The sequence below is a fragment of the Leptinotarsa decemlineata genome, unplaced genomic scaffold (assembly GCF_025532065.1).
Source record: "Leptinotarsa decemlineata unplaced genomic scaffold, Ldec_3_MD MMD2_tig00026328_RagTag_RagTag, whole genome shotgun sequence".
NCBI lineage: Eukaryota > Metazoa > Arthropoda > Insecta > Coleoptera > Chrysomelidae > Leptinotarsa > Leptinotarsa decemlineata.
This window is the reverse complement of record NW_027412688.1, coordinates 2,244,328-2,262,114: the sequence shown is the minus strand read 5'-3', so window position 1 is coordinate 2,262,114 and position 17,787 is coordinate 2,244,328. Positions and strand designations below refer to the sequence as shown.

At 35.9% G+C, this 17,787-nt stretch overlaps 1 protein-coding gene across 7 annotated transcripts in view; it reads left to right on the top strand.

Annotated features, from left to right (window-relative positions):
- RhoGEF2 (Rho guanine nucleotide exchange factor 2) overlaps positions 1-17,074 on the top strand; it is a 213,491-nt gene extending 196,417 nt beyond the window's left edge. For 4 of the 7 annotated variants that reach the window (XM_074182252.1, XM_074182254.1, XM_074182251.1 and 1 more), the window contains 4 exons: positions 4,976-5,179; positions 9,597-9,970; positions 12,078-12,251; positions 16,161-17,074. In XM_074182252.1, coding sequence (XP_074038353.1) covers positions 4,976-5,179; positions 9,597-9,970; positions 12,078-12,227 — 728 coding nt within the window. In that variant the 3' untranslated portion in view covers positions 12,228-12,251; positions 16,161-17,074. The remainder of the gene's footprint in view (positions 1-4,975; positions 5,180-9,596; positions 9,971-12,077; positions 12,252-16,160) is intronic. The other 3 variants (XM_074182257.1, XM_074182253.1, XM_074182255.1) reach the window with 2 other exon arrangements.
- The last annotated feature ends 713 nt before the right edge of the window (positions 17,075-17,787 follow it).

Below are 17,787 nucleotides of genomic sequence, written 5' to 3'. Positions count from 1 at the left end.
GATAAAGCATTGTAAACTATAGATACCATACCATTGTACATAAAATAACTTCGGTGTGACTCAAGGTAGAATGTTATAAAACTCACGAATGATCATTAATGAGCTGATAATTGAGCACCAACCGTCGAAAAAATATTTCACAATCTTAAAAATAACTGTGAACAATTTGTGCCTGCTCGGTTCATTCGGGGGAATAACAAACAGTCGGGCGATTTTATTTTTGTGCAGGTTTCCAGAAGTATTATTGTATTCGACATATATATTTTGAAATGATTCTCAGTTGAAATTGAACGGCCGGTTGTTGAATATATATAAGAGTGTAAAAAGTATATACACACGGTTTTGTAAATATTGGTGGTAAGTTGTATTTGTAAACTGTTTCGTCTCGTGACATACGTTACATAGGAAGAGGACTTGATTTGTGTTGTAAATGAATACTGTTCTTCCGCGATTTTTCGGCCGTACCACTTTATATATCTCTCCTTTGGTACTTGAACATTTCATAGAAATATTTTTGAAGATAATTCATATTTTTGGGATTCTGAGAAAGCAAAAATAATTGCACTGTATTGTTATCTCAATGCTACTGAATTGAATTTGATATAATCTGACTCCTGTCAGATAAATTGAACAAGAAATCAAATCTCGTACTTTCAGATTTCATTATATATTTTCGTTCGATTCTAATATAATAATAACAATGTTTCATAAAAGTAACAGGTGTGTTTTATTAACTTTAAATTTATTCCATTTCCTATTTTTTTAAATTTCATATAAAATTTGAAATTAATAAAAATTGGGAAGAAATACAGGCAAAAACTGTAGCCTCAGAAAAACAGAACTTTTCTTGAACAAATCCTCGAGAGTTGAAGCTATCATTGAAGTAAAAGAAGAAATGAAATCAGATTGCCATCTATTTCTTTACATATTTTTTTGTATCCCACCATTTCTTACAAATATAAGGTTGTTTTAAAAGTTTTGTAATATCTGTAATATTTACTGTAATATTTCAGTGAATGCTTGTTCACTTCAATCGAAATAAGCGTCATTTGAATCGGTGCACTTTTGCCAACGTAACACAAGTCAAATAATTCCGTCAGCATATAAATTGAGTGCTCTGGATTCGATGAAGTCGACGAATGCCGTTTTTTCCTGGTCCTGATTGGCGAAGGTTCTACCGGTGAGAAAGTTATCGAAGTGCTTGAAAAGATGGTGAAGGCTGGCGAAAGTTCTGGGTAGTATGATGGACGAGGCAGACTTGCGACCAGAGCCGGTTGCTGCTGACGCAATTATCGGTACTTTTCGTCGATTTCCTTACAATAGGACTCTGCTGTGATGGTTTGGCTCGGTTGTAGAAAGTTAAAGTAAATCCCACCAACCGCTGACCAACATACAGTATTCATGGTCTTTTTTTTTGGTGTGTTTCCGCCTTTGGGAAGCGCCTGGGAGGTTCAACGGTGTCCCACTACTGTCTTGAACGGCTCCTGTTGTCGTAGAGGATTCTCCTTTCATCACCCACAAAAAAGGATAGTTTTGGTTGCTCAAAAGCAAAGGAGAACCGACTCCGGATCGTGGCAATTTCTGTCAATCGTTCAAATCATAAGGCATCCCCTTTTCGAGCTTTTTGGCCCTTCCAATACGTTTTGGACCACTAAAAGTCCCATGGAAGGTCCCAGTTTTTCCGCCATCCCACGCACCATTTGTCTCCACCAGTGTTCCCGAATCCTCGACCTGGATTACTGTAGGTCGACTACTTTAGGGCTCAAATCCCGAAATTTCACGCTTTGGTTCAATTTGAATTCGAAGAGAAAAATTGGCCTTGAATCGCTGAACGGTATCATGGCTGAAAAAGGGAATTTGGAAAGAAACGAACAGCATCATTGTTCAGTGTACAGAATTCTCTAGCAATCAGTATATACCAGGACACAGTAGAATAAATATTTATTGAGATATGTAGCTACAAAATCACATGACACTAATAGGGGCAAAACTTTTCAAACAACCTAATTTGAAATTTTGTTAAGTTGGTTATGGTTTATAGCACAGCACCAACATTTTTTTCAATAACAAAGTTTATTGGGATTGGTATGTTTTCCTTTGTTAAGAACCTTATCACACTGTACTTATCAACAACTTGTAATGTCATCATATAGAAAATTAATGTCCCTAAGTAGGGAAAATCATACAATAATTTGGCCATGTTAACTAAAGCTAGACTGTTATATACAACGTATATAGACTATCTGTGAAAGACATTTTCAGTAGAGGGGTCAATATTCTTCGTTGGTTTTTGAGTGTATATTCTTCCAAGATCTTGAGAATAAACAAAGCAATACCTGCCGAAATGTATTAAAGAGCAAACTGAAAAGTGTGCCCCGAAAAGTAAAGTTAATAGTGTGAAACCTGAAATTAGATAACCTAGCATGGGGTCTGAATGCCACTTCCACATTGTTTTTTCTGAAGAATTTCACAATTCTCTTGCCAAAATATATCCAAAAATACAAATTTCTTGATTTCTGATTGTTTGATCTGGAGGTTTATTAATCTGTACGTAAATTTGAGGCTTTGTTTTTTGACTTACTTCTGGATAGTATATGTCCGGAGTGTAATAGTGTTTATGGGACAATGTGGCCAAAATTTCTCAAAATGGTATGCTGAAACATGAAAGGTCCTTCAGACTAGGTAGAACGCAACCACAAGTTCCCGAATATAAACGATACGAAAATTTTGCACTAGGCAAGCAAGGGTTGGAAAAACAATTATTTGGAATCCTTGGAAGTTCACAAACATAAGCATTGCGGATGTGACCTACTAAATGCAGAATCGAGAGATCATTGGACAACAAAGAATCCACCCTGGGTATATTCATAGATATCGGGGGAGCGGTTGATAAAACAACCTTTCCAACAATTACCCAGCAACTACACTCCAGGAATGTAGGAGAATGGATACTCAAGATGCCTTCTAGTAAAGCAATAAGTATTGGTGTAGAAGACATCACAGTGAAAGGATTGGTCATGAGGAGATGTCCACAGGGAGGGGTCTTATCACCCCTTCTATGGAACATAGTTCTGGATACCTTGAATAATCACCTCAACAAAAATGGATTCTACACAATTGCATACGCAAACGACATAGTTATCATGTAGGCCGACAAATTTATGAACACACTGTGCGATAGAGCGCAGGATGGGCTCAAATTAATAGAAATATGGTGCAAGGAACACTCACTGTCGATCAATCCCAAGAAGACTGAGATGGTTCTTTTCACCAGGAAAAAAGGTTGATCGGACTTTAAACCTCCCGAAATCTTCAAAAGCAAACTAAACTTCTCCGAAGAGGTGAAATACCTTGGTACTATCCTCGACAGGAAGCTAACATGGAACTCTCATCTACAGAGTAAAGCAAAAAGAGCATATGTGGCTTATGAGCAATGTCGGAGGACAGTGGGACGTGCATGGGGTCTTTCACCCGTGTGGACTCCTGGATGTATACTGCAATAATAAGACCTATGTTAACGTATGGAGCAATTGCATGGGGACCGAAAGTTGTACAAGCAACGGTAATCCAAAAATTATATCAAATACAGCGACTGGCTTGTTTAAACATCACAGGAGCCATGAGAACAACACCAACCGCGGCAATTGAATTAACTACGGGTCTGACCCCTCTGGACCTGTACGTTAAGGAGGTTGCGTTAATGGCCATGGTACGATTGCGCACGGCTGGTGTAAACCTCGAAGTAAGAATGGGTCAATTGAGGCTGGGCCTATGGCGCAAAGCGCTTACTGCGCAACCTCTGCTGTAGGTAACCAGTGATGAAATTGAACCCAGGTTTGTGTTTAATAAACCCTACAAAATTCATAGTAAGCAGAACACAGAGTCAGATGCTACAAATGCAATACGCATATATACAGACGGCTCAAAAACCAAAGAAAGTGTACTCCAGATCACTAAGCCTAAGGATTAAGTGGGAAATGGGAAGAAATACCAGCGTGGTCCAAACAGAACTGGCTGGAATCTCAATAGCCACAAAAGAAATGACCAGGAAAGGAATTTCTGGCAAAAACATAGCAATCTGCAGTGACAGCAGACAAGCTCTATTAGCCTTGAACAGACAACGTATAACCTCAGGGCTAGTACTAGAGTGTCACCAAGATTTAGCCAAAGCCTCCGTAGATAATAACATTATCCTGAGGTGGGTTGAAGGGCACGACAGGAGTAAAGGTAATCGCATTGCCGATTCCTGCCTACACCTGCCGATATAAAGGAGATGTCTCCCAGACAGGATGGACGATGACCTAGGAGGACAACTCCTTGGGAGGATGTACAATGGCTCACAGCATAAGTGATGTGGGCTTACACTCACCCTCCCTACTCTACAGATACAGTGACCTACTAAATGACCAAATCGACCTGGTCTACTCGCCGGTTTTCAGATTAGAGTACCCACATTGTGACAGGGAAACAACATTCAGGTACTCAGTTACGAGCCCGTCTGTTATTATCTACATGGGTGTATAAATTTACAAGGGTTAACATTTGTGATGCACTGTTTGGAATTTTTGGTGTAGTAATGAATATTACTGGAGTTTTTTCCCAACACCTCGACACGTGTTTCGATCACCGAGTGATTTTCTTCGAGAGGAAGATCAGTTTGATCTTTCTCTTGAAGATGATCATACTGATCTTCCTCTTGAAGATGATCACTTGGTGATCGAAACACGTGTTGAGGTGTTAAAATAACGATTAGGTGTTGGGAAGAAACTCCAGTAATAGTCAGGGTTAACATTGTTGATTATTTAAATTTATTGTGTTCGTTCGAAAAAATTGGAAGTTTAATTTCTCAATTTTCATGATGATCAAAGTTGAATAAGGTTCCTCGGGTCACTTTTGGGTTAACATGGTCAGATATTGCATGGCTAACATTGAATTTGTAATTCATCACGGTTACATGCGAGGTAATGGTTTTTAGACATGGTCGCTGGTGGTGGTGTCCAAACGACGAAGGTGAGCGCGGAGGAATGGCCGCTGATCCAACCGTCGCAAGTCAGCGTCGCGGTGCCGCCCGTTCACATCGCTGAATCGATGCTCACGCCGCTAGGTACGCACATTCACTCGGCACTAGGTGCTAGCTTATCTGATACTAACTCTGACTCTGTAGTCGATGATTTGAATGGTAGGTACATTTATTAACAATTATATATTATGGTCGATGGATCTTTTTACATGTGTCATCAATTTGCGACTCTTGAATAAGCCGAAGCAGTAATGAAAATGAAACGACGTGGCTACGCTTCCAACAAAGTAACCTTTCAAAGAAACGCTTTTTTTTATTTATTCATTGCACGGGATCGCTCCCGTGGTCATACAATTTTCGATGCCATTTTTATAGTACGATTCGTCTTTAGCCTCAAAATAGGCCTCAGTTTCGACGATTATCTCGTCATTGGTGCTAAATTTCTCTTCAGTGAGGCCAGATATGGAGAATACCGTAGATGCGAAAGCAAAGCAAAATCATGCAACGGGGAATGTTCCTCCTGACGAAAATCAAGTAGTTTTCATAAAAGAGCTCTAAAACAACGCATTTTAAACTTATCATTTCAACCTTTTTCTTTAAAAAATTATTTGAATTCTTAAAAAAGAGAAATGAAATAATGCATTCAACATTTAAAGGGATTCGTTTCTATTTCACCATTTGGCAACATCGGTTATATCTAATAAAGGACAGTGAATCTGTTACCTGTATGAGACAAACAGAAATGACATATTTCAGAGGCGTGTGTTCTGTTTACTTATGTTCCGAGTTCCGAGACATTCTGTGACATGACATTTTGTGCACCTAACCAATCTTCCTCTTTATAAATAAATAACAAAACAACTGTTGTTTATGTGGCTTGTGGAGGTGGTATTGATTTATACTTCGTATTTTGCCTTAATTGTTGATTTACAAAGATAATTTTCCTTCTTCAAAGTAGAATATCTAGGTACGTATGAATTATTTCAACTTGATATAGGCGCTGTCGCCAATATGTGAATTAGAAACAAATCCCTTTAAAAATTAAAACCCAACATTTGAAACATCAATATGAATACTTTTCGAAGTGAATTTGAAAAACTCATGAATGAAACTCAACTTTATTTTGTTCAAACTTGTATTTGCTGTAATAACCCAAATTGAGGAACATTCCCCATTTTGCCATCGTTTATTAGTATGTGTTTTATCGCGTAAGATATTGACGACACATTTGAAAAGATTCATCGCCCCAAGTACAGTTATTTCGCTGGGGAGCCGCTTCGTGCCGTCTGCGTCGTCGTTTTCACTCCAGGCAAGTAATGGAATATGTCAGAGAAATCTCCAAACCTACATTTCTATGTTTTTATATTTCTCATTTTAGAAACCAGGGCCTCAAAAAATACAGTATACTTCTGTTGAAACAGCTTTCTGGGTTTGTTTTCCGTGTTCTGCAGCTTTTCACACGTCTGGCATTTCGTCTACAACTGCGGTAATGTGTTGAAGCAACGGACGTAGTACATTGTTCGGGGTTTGGGTCACCGGATTTATTTCATCAGTAGTAGGAGTAGCTTGATTTTTATCAGTTTGAGCAATTTAGTAATTGTTCTGAGGACAATTAGAACTTTGCGCCTGCTGCTTCTTCGCCTGTGGTATTATCTAGAGTCTAGAGAGAGCCGTAGACGAATTGTTAGGCATACAAATCTGCAGTGTACGGCTAAAAACCCAAGAAATGCTTCGGCACAGTTTCCTTTGGTGGTGGAAGTTTACATTTTGTGATCAATACAATTTAATGTCTCAGCAGGTCAACATTAACAAAGAACTTGAACGTATTGTCTTGAATTGTACTTTGAACAAAATTTCGCCAATCAAGAAAGATTTTTGTTTTTGTCTTTTTTCAATTCGTTCGGCACACTGTTTAGTATTTGAGTTTGCTATAGTTTTACAAAAATCGCTTGAATGGCTTTTCAATAACAATTAGTGAATGTTAATATCCTCAATACATTATAATCAACTTTATCACCTTTCAGTTTTCGTTCCATCGAGCGAGTTAAAGCAGGTCTAAACAAAGACTACTTTGAAGGAATAGAAATTGATGAATGAATAAAAGGTTTTAAGAAAACTTAAAATTCATGTTATTTTTTTAACGGACCTTCTCCATGATTTTGTGAACATATCTGTGAATGCCTACTTTTTCTGAACAAATTGACCGGTCACAAATCTATACTGTATAAAAACTAAGTCATGAGAGAAATTTGATTACAAGCCATTTTTTTTTGTTTTCTTCCAACCACCAGTGGGTCAATATTTTCAAAATTTGTGTTGTCTATATATGCAATCTTTCTTGAAACTCTGATAATGAATTATCAAACTCGACTTTTATAAATTTCATAGCTGAGTACGCCCCTGACTAGTACCACATCAACTGAATCATTTTCAGAATTCCAAGGCACTTATTTCTAGTTTTTACATCAGGATGAGTGTCGTATCATTTTTTGCAAGTTAACAAAAATAGCTTGTTTCTTGACAGATGATTGGTTCAGTATGTGTACAGTTTGACATTTTTTGATGATTGATAACGTTTGTAAACTTTTTTCTCAACATTAACTATTTTGTTTTGAAAGTACATACTCAGTTCGCTAAAATGGAATCTTACATTATTCCAACAGGTAGATTTTTGTACCTATAACCAGGTTCTTTCACAAATACTTGTTTGATTTATTTCATCACGTTTTTACATTTTTTCAGTTTTGTAAACAAAAATTCTTATTCCCGCATTATTTCACATGCACCATTTTGCAATGAACCTTTTGTCGATTTTCATTTTTTTGCAATTGAATTTTGTTCATATCAAAAACACTTTGTGATAATTTTTTCATCGAGTTGTCAGAGATTTTCATAAAGTATTGAAAAAACCATCGATAATTCTTATTCTACTTTTTTTACTTTCATGAAAATTGTATAGGTTCATCAACCAAATCAAACTACTGTCACTATAGAGTTTTTGGAGATTTGTCTGATGTTGCTTGGCACAAATGTTGCTGTTTAATGTATAATGTTAAGATTTGTGACGTCATAATATGGACTGGCCATTGAAGAGAAAACTTTGACTCCAACAATTGAAAGAAGATGAAGAGTTTCACGTCTTGGCATTTACGTCACTCATACACAACGCCTGATACGTCGCGATGTCTTATGTGTTGCATATTTCCATTGTGAAAATTTCAGGATTTGATTTGTCACATTGTACTGGCCAAGCCGTGGAGTTTATGTGAGTGAGGTCACGGCCAGTCCATATTATCATGTCTGTGGTTAAGATAAAAATGTATTGTAAGTAGTAACGTGGGAGAAATGTTGAACTTGACCAAAATTTGATGAATGTATCTAGATTTGTATAAAAAAGACAGAAAGTAGATCACCAAAGAGATTTCTGTGACACCGGAAATTCAACTAACAGAACCAATGAAGAACGTAAACCTCTGAACGGCTTACGTAGAAATATGGAGTATAACGGGGTGCGTCATAAATTATTTTCATTTGAACATGTCTATATATGCGTAACCGCCACATACTTGACGCAGAAACTGATACATAGTACGCCAAACCAAGCCAGACTTGTTCAAATGAAAATAATTCATGACGCACCCCTGTATACTTCACCATTTCTACGTAGGCCGTTTAGAGGTTTATATTCTTCATGCTTCTGTTAGTTGAATTACCGGTGTCACAGAAATCTCTTTGGTGATCTACTACAGAAAGAACATATATTCTGTTTATATATAATTTCAATCAGCTTGTGTAATTTTCTAAATTTTGGTCAATTCGTGACTGAACCGCAAAATTAATACTTGGCACCATTTGTAGGAAGAAATTCTGTGAAAAGGAATTCACACTAAAACAGAGATGCCAACAATTAAAAATAAAACTTGGCTATCACTTGACCATAATTGAATACAGTCAATTGCTTTTTTAAGTTAGATAGAAAGTAACAAAAAAATAATATGTGTTGATTAACAATGATCAGCTGGTGTTTCTAATATCTCAAACTTATTACTTACATAAGACCTTCGAAATTCTAATCCAGCAGTACAGAAGTTACTGCTTTTTCTGTTGAATTGGTCATTATAAAACAATCAATTGCATCAAATTAGAACTATTTGTTTCAGTAAATCCACTCTTTAACTTAACCTATCAGGTTTTCGCCGCAATGATATTTTTGAACAAGTAACGTCATTTATTTTCATTGGTATATATATTTTTCTCTTGATTACGGTCAACATCTTCCTTATGAAACAGGCTCTACCTGTAAAGTATTTTGAATAATTGTATTTTTTCCCTTGCTGTAAACGTTGTATGTTTCTTTGGAAAATATGTTTATTGTATAAGTTTGAAAATGTCCTTATAGGACGTTATTGCAGTAACGTTAGTTACAAATAAAAGTGGTAAAAAACATAGACATTTTCAAATATCTTTATCATTAAGTAGAGATGGTGGAATCAACTCATGTGAATGTTTATTATCATGATGATGTTGGTAGTTTACTCTTCTGGAAAACTAATCTTTGTTATGTTTTTCAATAAAGAACAAATTCGAAGAAAAGACGCCTTGGTCAAGCAGGCGTTAGAAGACAAAGAAGGCATCGTAGCGGACCTGCTGAGTATACCTCGAGAACATTTTCAGCATATCGCTGACATGGCCTCCATGGACACTTCTACTAGCAAAGACATCTCGGGGCAAGTCCTAGCCTCAATTTACCAGGTTCACCAGTTGCAGAAAGCTGTGAACGAATCGACGAATATCACCGAATTGGATGCCATGGCCGCGAAAGGTGGAAGGTTTCCTTCATGCGCGAGTCAAGAAGACGGAGAAGCGTGTCCCTCCATTCCGCTTACTGTACCGTCCGGCTTGGTGAGAGACATAGCCGGATCTCTTAATTTACAGCTCACAACCCTTTTGGTAAGTTATAAATAATATTAAATATGTGTGTCTTAAGTACTTGAACGGACTTATACGAACGGACAATATGCGAAATAAAAAAAATCAGTCGAATCAGACGGAAATTTCAATGGAAATTGAAATTAATAAATGAGTTGATTTTTGTATTATAACAGGTGAATAAAACACGTTATATAAGTTCTTATAATTACACTAGTCTAATATTATATTATAATGGCTATACATGAGAGTTTACAGCATCCTGACTGCAACTTCAACATCAAAAATTTTCCATCTAGTAAAGATTTTGAGCTATAGTTATTTCTATTTTATACAACAATTTTGAGATATAGGGAAATATAAGATCAAAACAAGAAAAAAACAATATATTTTGAGGATAACATTCAAATGAAGTCTTTTGTGCATAACCTTTTTGCAAATGTTGACTTTCATTTATATGTTTTATCGTTTTCCCTCATAAGGAACCAACAATAACCTCCCATCATTGCTGCATCCCATCTGCCTTTGTAACTTTGCTCCATTGTCAGAATGTCTTGGTGGAACCTTTCCCCTTGTTCGTCACTGACAGCACCCAAATTTTCTGGTAAAAAATTCAAATGGGAGTGCAAGAAATGGATTTTGAGAGACATGCGACATCCCATTCTGCAGTAGTTTTCAAGAAGTTCTTCTATAAGTGTTTCGTAATTTTCTACTTTCTTGTTCCCTAAAAACTCCGAAACATTTTTCTTTAAATAAAAAAAAAAAAAATTATTTTGAAAGAACTCCACGCAGCTAATTCAACATTACTTGATTTTTGATCAAACTTAGTAGTTTTCTAATTTGTGGTCCAACAAATATACTTTCCTTGAGCTTTACATCACTTACTTTTGGAAAAACGCATCATCTTCTTTGTCTAATGCTTTTACAAAATTTTTCATTAACCCCAGTTTAATGTGTAATGGAGGTAACAAAACGTTTTTGGGATTAACATCTTCCTTTCTTTGGAAGATTCCCTCATCCTTATTTTGTATCAAGATGGAGTAGTAGAAAGCCAAAAACTTTCTTTCCCAAAAATCAATCACTCCTAAAAATATAACCCCTTCAATACAATAGGTATATTCTTCACTTCGTAAATCCGCCCTGGAGACCTAGTAATAGTCCTATGACTTTTAGGTCACCACATATTTGCCACTTATACGTATTATAACTTATTGCATTTAGAATAAGTGACATACTTTCGTGTGTTTCCTTCATGGCAACTGCATGAGCAAGAGGAATAGAGGGTCTTTTGTTACCATTATGAAGCAAAACGGCAACCATTTGGATTTACACAAACACACATTCTATCCTGCATAGTAAAAAACGAGGATAGCTCATGGTTACGGTTCCTAAGTAACTTTGGTTTTAGAGGCTAATACATTCCATTGTTGTAATCTAGACCCTAATAGTTCAGCATTCTCTTTGGACAAGTGGAGGTCCCGAACTAGATCATTTAATTCAGGTTGTTTGAGTAAACTGGGTGTTCCTCCTTCACTCTCGGGAAAATAAGGACCGTCTTTTTCTGCGGTTACAGGAGTCAACTTATTTTATTCACAAAGATAAAACAAATATAATTCGCGAATAATATTCACGTGTTTGCTCCCTCGCTGCTCTAATACTAACTCACCACTACTTGCGGCAAACCAATATTGATGATCCGATTGCCAGCCTGCTACTTTTATAGCGGTTCCGTATTTCTGGTATTTTCTGGAAACTTCGACTATCGGAAGTTGGAGAAGCGGTGTTACAAGTCTCATATACAGCGGAAGCAGATTCGAATACTGGGCAGAGCCGCTGTGTTGCCAGATTTTAAACAATTTTCTCAATTTGGGGGAAAAGCAAAAATTAACAAAGAATTGCCTTTGGCACTACAGTCGTAAATTGGCTGTAAACTAGTGTTATTATTCATCAAATAAAACAAGCATCTTAGATGGCCTTTGGAAAAATGTAAAATTTGAAAACTTTCTACGACAAAAATGAGTACGACCCATTTTGTGTTTTTTCTAACAATTGACATTTAATGACGAGCGTGAGCAAAATGGTCATACCACCAGTCCTCTATAATAAAACATGTTTTTTTTTGTTACAGAGCGAAGTAAAACAGGTAGAGGAAGAGAGAGATAGGCTAAGAAAAGAGTTGAACAGAATGAGAGAAATGTTACACGAAGAACATAATCTCCATAGTGCAGTTCCAGTTGATGACGAGAATCTGATAACGACAGAGTGTGCCTCAGATTGAACTACCCTCTACCATAGTGTACAGGTATGCATTGCTTTGATTTTTCTCAGATATCGTTAGAAGTTTCTTTTTCAAAAGGTCGAGAAAAAATGATAGTGATTCTGTCCACACATTGTAGAACTTTTATCTGATATTGTATATCGGTATTCGATAATAATCCTCAGTTCGTGTCACATTTTCTTGATCTACATTTATTACCTCATTGAAAAACTGACTTTCAAATTGGGCTCTGTTTCTAGTTTTTTTTTAAATGTGTCAGTATTTCAATTATATATTCTTTACTGAGACTTCGAGATGGTACAGGTAATGTATTTTGTCTGCGGGAATTAATTAAACAGGATGTTGTATGGGAGAGTCTCACCATTATACAAATAAATCTTCTTTGACTCACAAACTTTTCAAAGCATAGTCACGGAATACCTTACAAAAGAAAGACTCAGCGTGGAATAAGAACTTTTTTGACAGATGACAATCTCGAGGTGATGGCTGGGGCAACATAAAAATTTCGTGGAGTCGTTAGTGAACATGAACATAGTAAAATAAAATTAATTTGGTTGAAATGTTGGTTTAACAACCGATGAGATGACATTGTGATAATTTCTTGATTGCAATAAAATTATGTCAGATTTATCGCAAAAAAATGACAATATTAACACAGAATATAGGTTACAGCTGAATATTGAGAGGGAGGTAATCATCTAGAAACAATTCATTCAGGTCAGTACGACCTCACCTACAAGGTAGGTTATTGAACTGAACATATAAGAAAATAACTACTCCCCTGGTTGAAACTACGAAGGGCGTTGTTTTCTGATAGGTATCAGTTCATTAACCTACAGTGTAGGAGAGTTGAGGCTGATCTGAACGAATTGTTCATTTAGATAATTTGATTTACATCCAGTTTTCAAGTATGCCCCGTATTATATATGAAGAAAAAACTAGGAAGGAATTAGCATCCTACCATAAATTCCAAACCTTTTTTTGTTATCTATTTACAAAAACAGCTAGAGAATTTAGGAACAAATTCTGTAATGAAAAGGTTGAATTTGCCAAGAATAAATTACCAACAACCAACCTTATAATTCATCAATTTATCGAAATCATTGTATTGTTACTATTTTATATCTATTTTAGTTCAAAAGACTTGGTAACTCATCTATCACGAGGTCCAATAACAGTAGGACAAGGACAAAAAATTACAAGTATAAAATCTATAGGTGTCGAATCTAGAGGGTATGATGATGTAATTCATTTAAAATTCGGGTTAATTCATGGAGCTACTCTAGACGCCTGCTGCATGGATTGTCTTCTAGTGATGTTTTGCCATCATCAAAATGATTTATCCATAAATAACATGTGCTTTCAGATTCTGTATACTTCCCAAATATCAATCGAAACCTTGAATACTTTTAGAAGGCTTCACCTCTTCTCCATACAAAAAAAAGTATCTGCTCTCTGTGATTTAGTAGCATCTTCCATGCTTGTGAATACAGAAACAGAATAGAAAATAAATACTTCTATAACAGTAAAGAAACAAAAAAAGTAAATTTGATAACATTGATCAAAATTGCTATTTGAAGGAGAATCGTTTAGGTTTCTATCTCCTGTTACATTCGATCAGTGGTAGAAGCGGCTTTGCTTTTTTTTGTTAGCAGGACTTTATTAATGCGGATTCCTTCTTACTTTTGATTGAATATCTTTTGCCTCCCTATACATTCATTGGTTTTCCAGAGAGTCTTTAGCAATACCAGGAGTATACCATATTCCTGGTAGCTGCAGGAAAGAAAGAGGGAATTAACAGAAATAAGGTCTGGTTACCTGCACTAAACAGAGCTACCATACAAGCTTATATAAAAAGACAATGGAAATTCATAAAAAGGCAATTTAAAAGGAAAGACAGAGGGAAGTAACATAAATAGGTATGGTTAACTGCACTAAACTGTACATGAACCTGGCCAATGGGCTTGTTTCATGCTATCGGAAATGATACTGGTTTGCTTATAGACTCATCGATCCCAATACCTCTTTATATTTGCAGAAAAAAGAAAAATTCGAGAGGCAAGAGTTTAAATTGGCTGCTTGTCTACAGCGGTGTTGCCAAGTGCCAATTATTTTTTAACAAAAATACGAAGTTATGAAACATTAGAAAGAGTACATTGTCTCATACATTCAAGAGAGAGCTGACTGGGTGGCAATACGGCTAATATATAACATTGAGTCTCTTATTTTTGGTGGGTGGCATGAATGCATAAGTGATTAGGGTTCATGAGCCTTCGAGAACCATTTAAAAATATAGCTTAGTCGATTGATGGTAAGAGAGGAATCATCAAGGCTCTACTAGACCGTGCTTTTGGGCTCTGTAATACAAAGGAAGCTCTCGGAAAGGAACTAGGCATCATCAAAAATGACCTACAATGGAATGGTTACTCCAGAGTGATGGTAGAACAGGCCATAGCTAGAAGACAGCAAGAACTCCACAAGGAAGAGAAGCTGTACTTCCCAGTACTTGTACTTCTCTACATCAGAGGATTATTGGAAAGGATGAGAAGGATTGGGTCCAAGTACAACATCAGGACCTGCTTCAGATCTGGAAACATTATCCGTAGCAGCCTTACAAAAACCAGGCCACCAAACACGGACTGCGATTCCAAGAATTGCATTTACCGGGTACCCTGCGAGTGCGGAGAATCATACATCGGTGAAACTAAGAGGCCATTGAAAGTTCGCATTGCTGAGCACAAGAAACACACACAGCGAGGAGAAACCAGCAAATCCGGAATAGCAGAGCATGTTTGGACTCATCAACATAACATCAAGTGGGCTCAAGCTGAAATCATCCACAAAGAGGAACACTGATTAAGGAGATAATTCAAAGAAGCCGCGTATATGTTGTCCAACAACGCATTCAGTCAAGCTTGCGTAGAGATACGTAACATATGGAAACCTCTAATCAAGCGAAAAACGACCAATTCCCATCAAACGGTCATTTCCCGCTAAAAAAACCAATGAAGCGGAAAGAGTGAAGAGGGAATAGGTGAAAGCACTCCAGCGATCTATGAATAGTCAGATCTCGGAGGAATAAGTCCAGTTATCACCCGAAGACGATTGTGGATACTAACAATGGAAACTTCGTGACATAACTTGGTTTGAAATCTTTTAATTTTTATTTTTCATTTTTTGTTAATAATAATTTTTAATTTTTATTGTTCAGCTGTTATTAATATTTCAATTATTATTTGTTTGGTTGTTGCTTGTATGTTATTTCTTTGTAATTTCAGTTTTTTTTTTTAATAAAATTGTTATTTTCAGTTCAGCTTATTAACTTTTTAATTGTTTTTTCAGGGTTTTCAAATCGATTTATATTATATTAGACAATGGAAGTCCGAACTGATGAAATACATCACGAAACATTGTCAACCACCTTCAAACAAACGTTAACGGGTTCATATACACTTCCGTTATTAAAATTTCTGTGATATCAACATGAAAATGTCTACCGCCGGAGATATTTAAAAAATAACGTTTTTATTGCGTATTGTATTATTTGGATCCCATGTATATGCACTTGCTTCCTAGATTTAATTGTCGGAAGTGATTTTACTTTGAATCACGAATGAATCAGAAACTGTTTATACGCTCCGTCAATTTTACAATTGGGCAATGTTCATTATTTGTATTGTTTCTATTGGTCAATCGAACAAGAAGCAGACTAGGCCCGTGACGTCACGGGCCTAGTCCCGTAATTAATTACGGGAAAACAACGCTATTTAGAGATCCGAAACAAAGTGCACAATTTTTCAATTTGAAATTACTCCGAAATGAACTGTAAACCAAAAATCATGAAACAATTCCATCAATGTATTAGGTACTATAAGGAGTTCAGATGTTCATATGTTCATATGGCTTTAGCTAACAAATATCATTCTGTTTCAGGTTGTCCCGAACAGTGATTGAACACAGAAGTCCCAGATTGAATAATCTGCTTGACAATTACAAATTGTAAGATGTTACATAGGTAATCAAAAGTGTAAATTATAACATAATGAGCTTAGAATTGAAATAGCCGTATTTATATATTATTTTTCTAACGAACAAGGGAAGATGTGACTTTACACACGAGTTTCCTTGAATTTACGACTTCATAGGGGCAGCTTTACGCATCGCTCGATCTGCCGTCTTTGTCGAGATGTTGACGTTGTTCCAAAGGAAGTGTTGAAGGCTAGTCGGTCGGGCGGAAGGTGACCCCTAGGTAGACGCAATAATTTCTACAAGAAGTCAGTGCAATAATGCTTGCATAGTTGTTCATTATTTTTAGTCGTTAGAGGCTTCCCCTAGGGACAGTACTTTGTATTTATATGTATATAATGTAGTATATAGGTTCATTATTGTTACATAATTACTTATTACTACCGTATTCTTATTTATAATCTTGTCCCCTATTACCTGATAATAGTATTCTATTTATTTGTTATGAATTTGTGTTTTTTATTGAGCTCCGTGTATTTTTAAATAGTGTTTTATTGTCTCTAGAGAACATAGCGAATAACATACCAGTGTTGAATTGTTTAGAACGCAAGTGCCTTTCGACAGTCCCCCGTTGTTGTTGTTCATAACGCTTTTGTATACAGCTTTACAAATGTAATCTTTGTCACACTTTGAAAAAAGCCCCCTCTGAAACCACTTGGCATTTAATATACATAGATGTAAATTATTTTACTTACTTTTCTAATTCCCTTTATTTATCAGCGAATTATAAATAATGAATGACACAGCATACAATTGTTATTATGTATTTATACGATCAAGAAGTAACAGTACTATTATTGAATAAAATTATTAAAACACTATTTTTTGTTATTTCATGTGTTCCAAGTGCCTTGAATAATTCCAACTAGCTTGAGAAACAAACTTGATAATTTAGTTCATTTGTTAGATTGTCACCATAAAAAAAATATCCAAAAAACATACTTTAATGTGAGATTTCTACTTGAAAGTTTAGAAAACTTCAGAAGCATTGCTATGAATTTTATATTAAGAAAATCGAAAATGCTATTCCATATGACTCTCGAAGCTTTTGGAAATATATAAACAAGCAAATAATTAATAAACAGCGCGGAAAAAGCAATAATGTCAACAAAAATAACATATTACCTGACGATTTTGCCAGCTTTTTTAATGACTATGTAGATAATTTGATGAAAACCATAACAAACTTCAATCACAGTCATCTTGAAATTTTAATTATGAAAATTCCTCTCAATACTTCAACCTTTTGGTTGCATCCCACTGATGATATGGAAATTCTGAGAATTTTCACCAACTTGAAAAATTCAAAAGCTGCTGACATTTATGGATTGCATGCCACTGCTATAAAACTAATAATTAAGGACATCGCAGCACCTTTGGCTAACCTTTTCAAGGAGTGTATGTGTCGGAATATTTCCCGACGCTTTCAAAATATCTAAGGTGACCCCTTTGCATAAAAAGGGTGATATTAACCTTCCTGATAATTATCGACCAATTTCTATTATTCCGCTAATTGGTAAAATATTTGAACTAA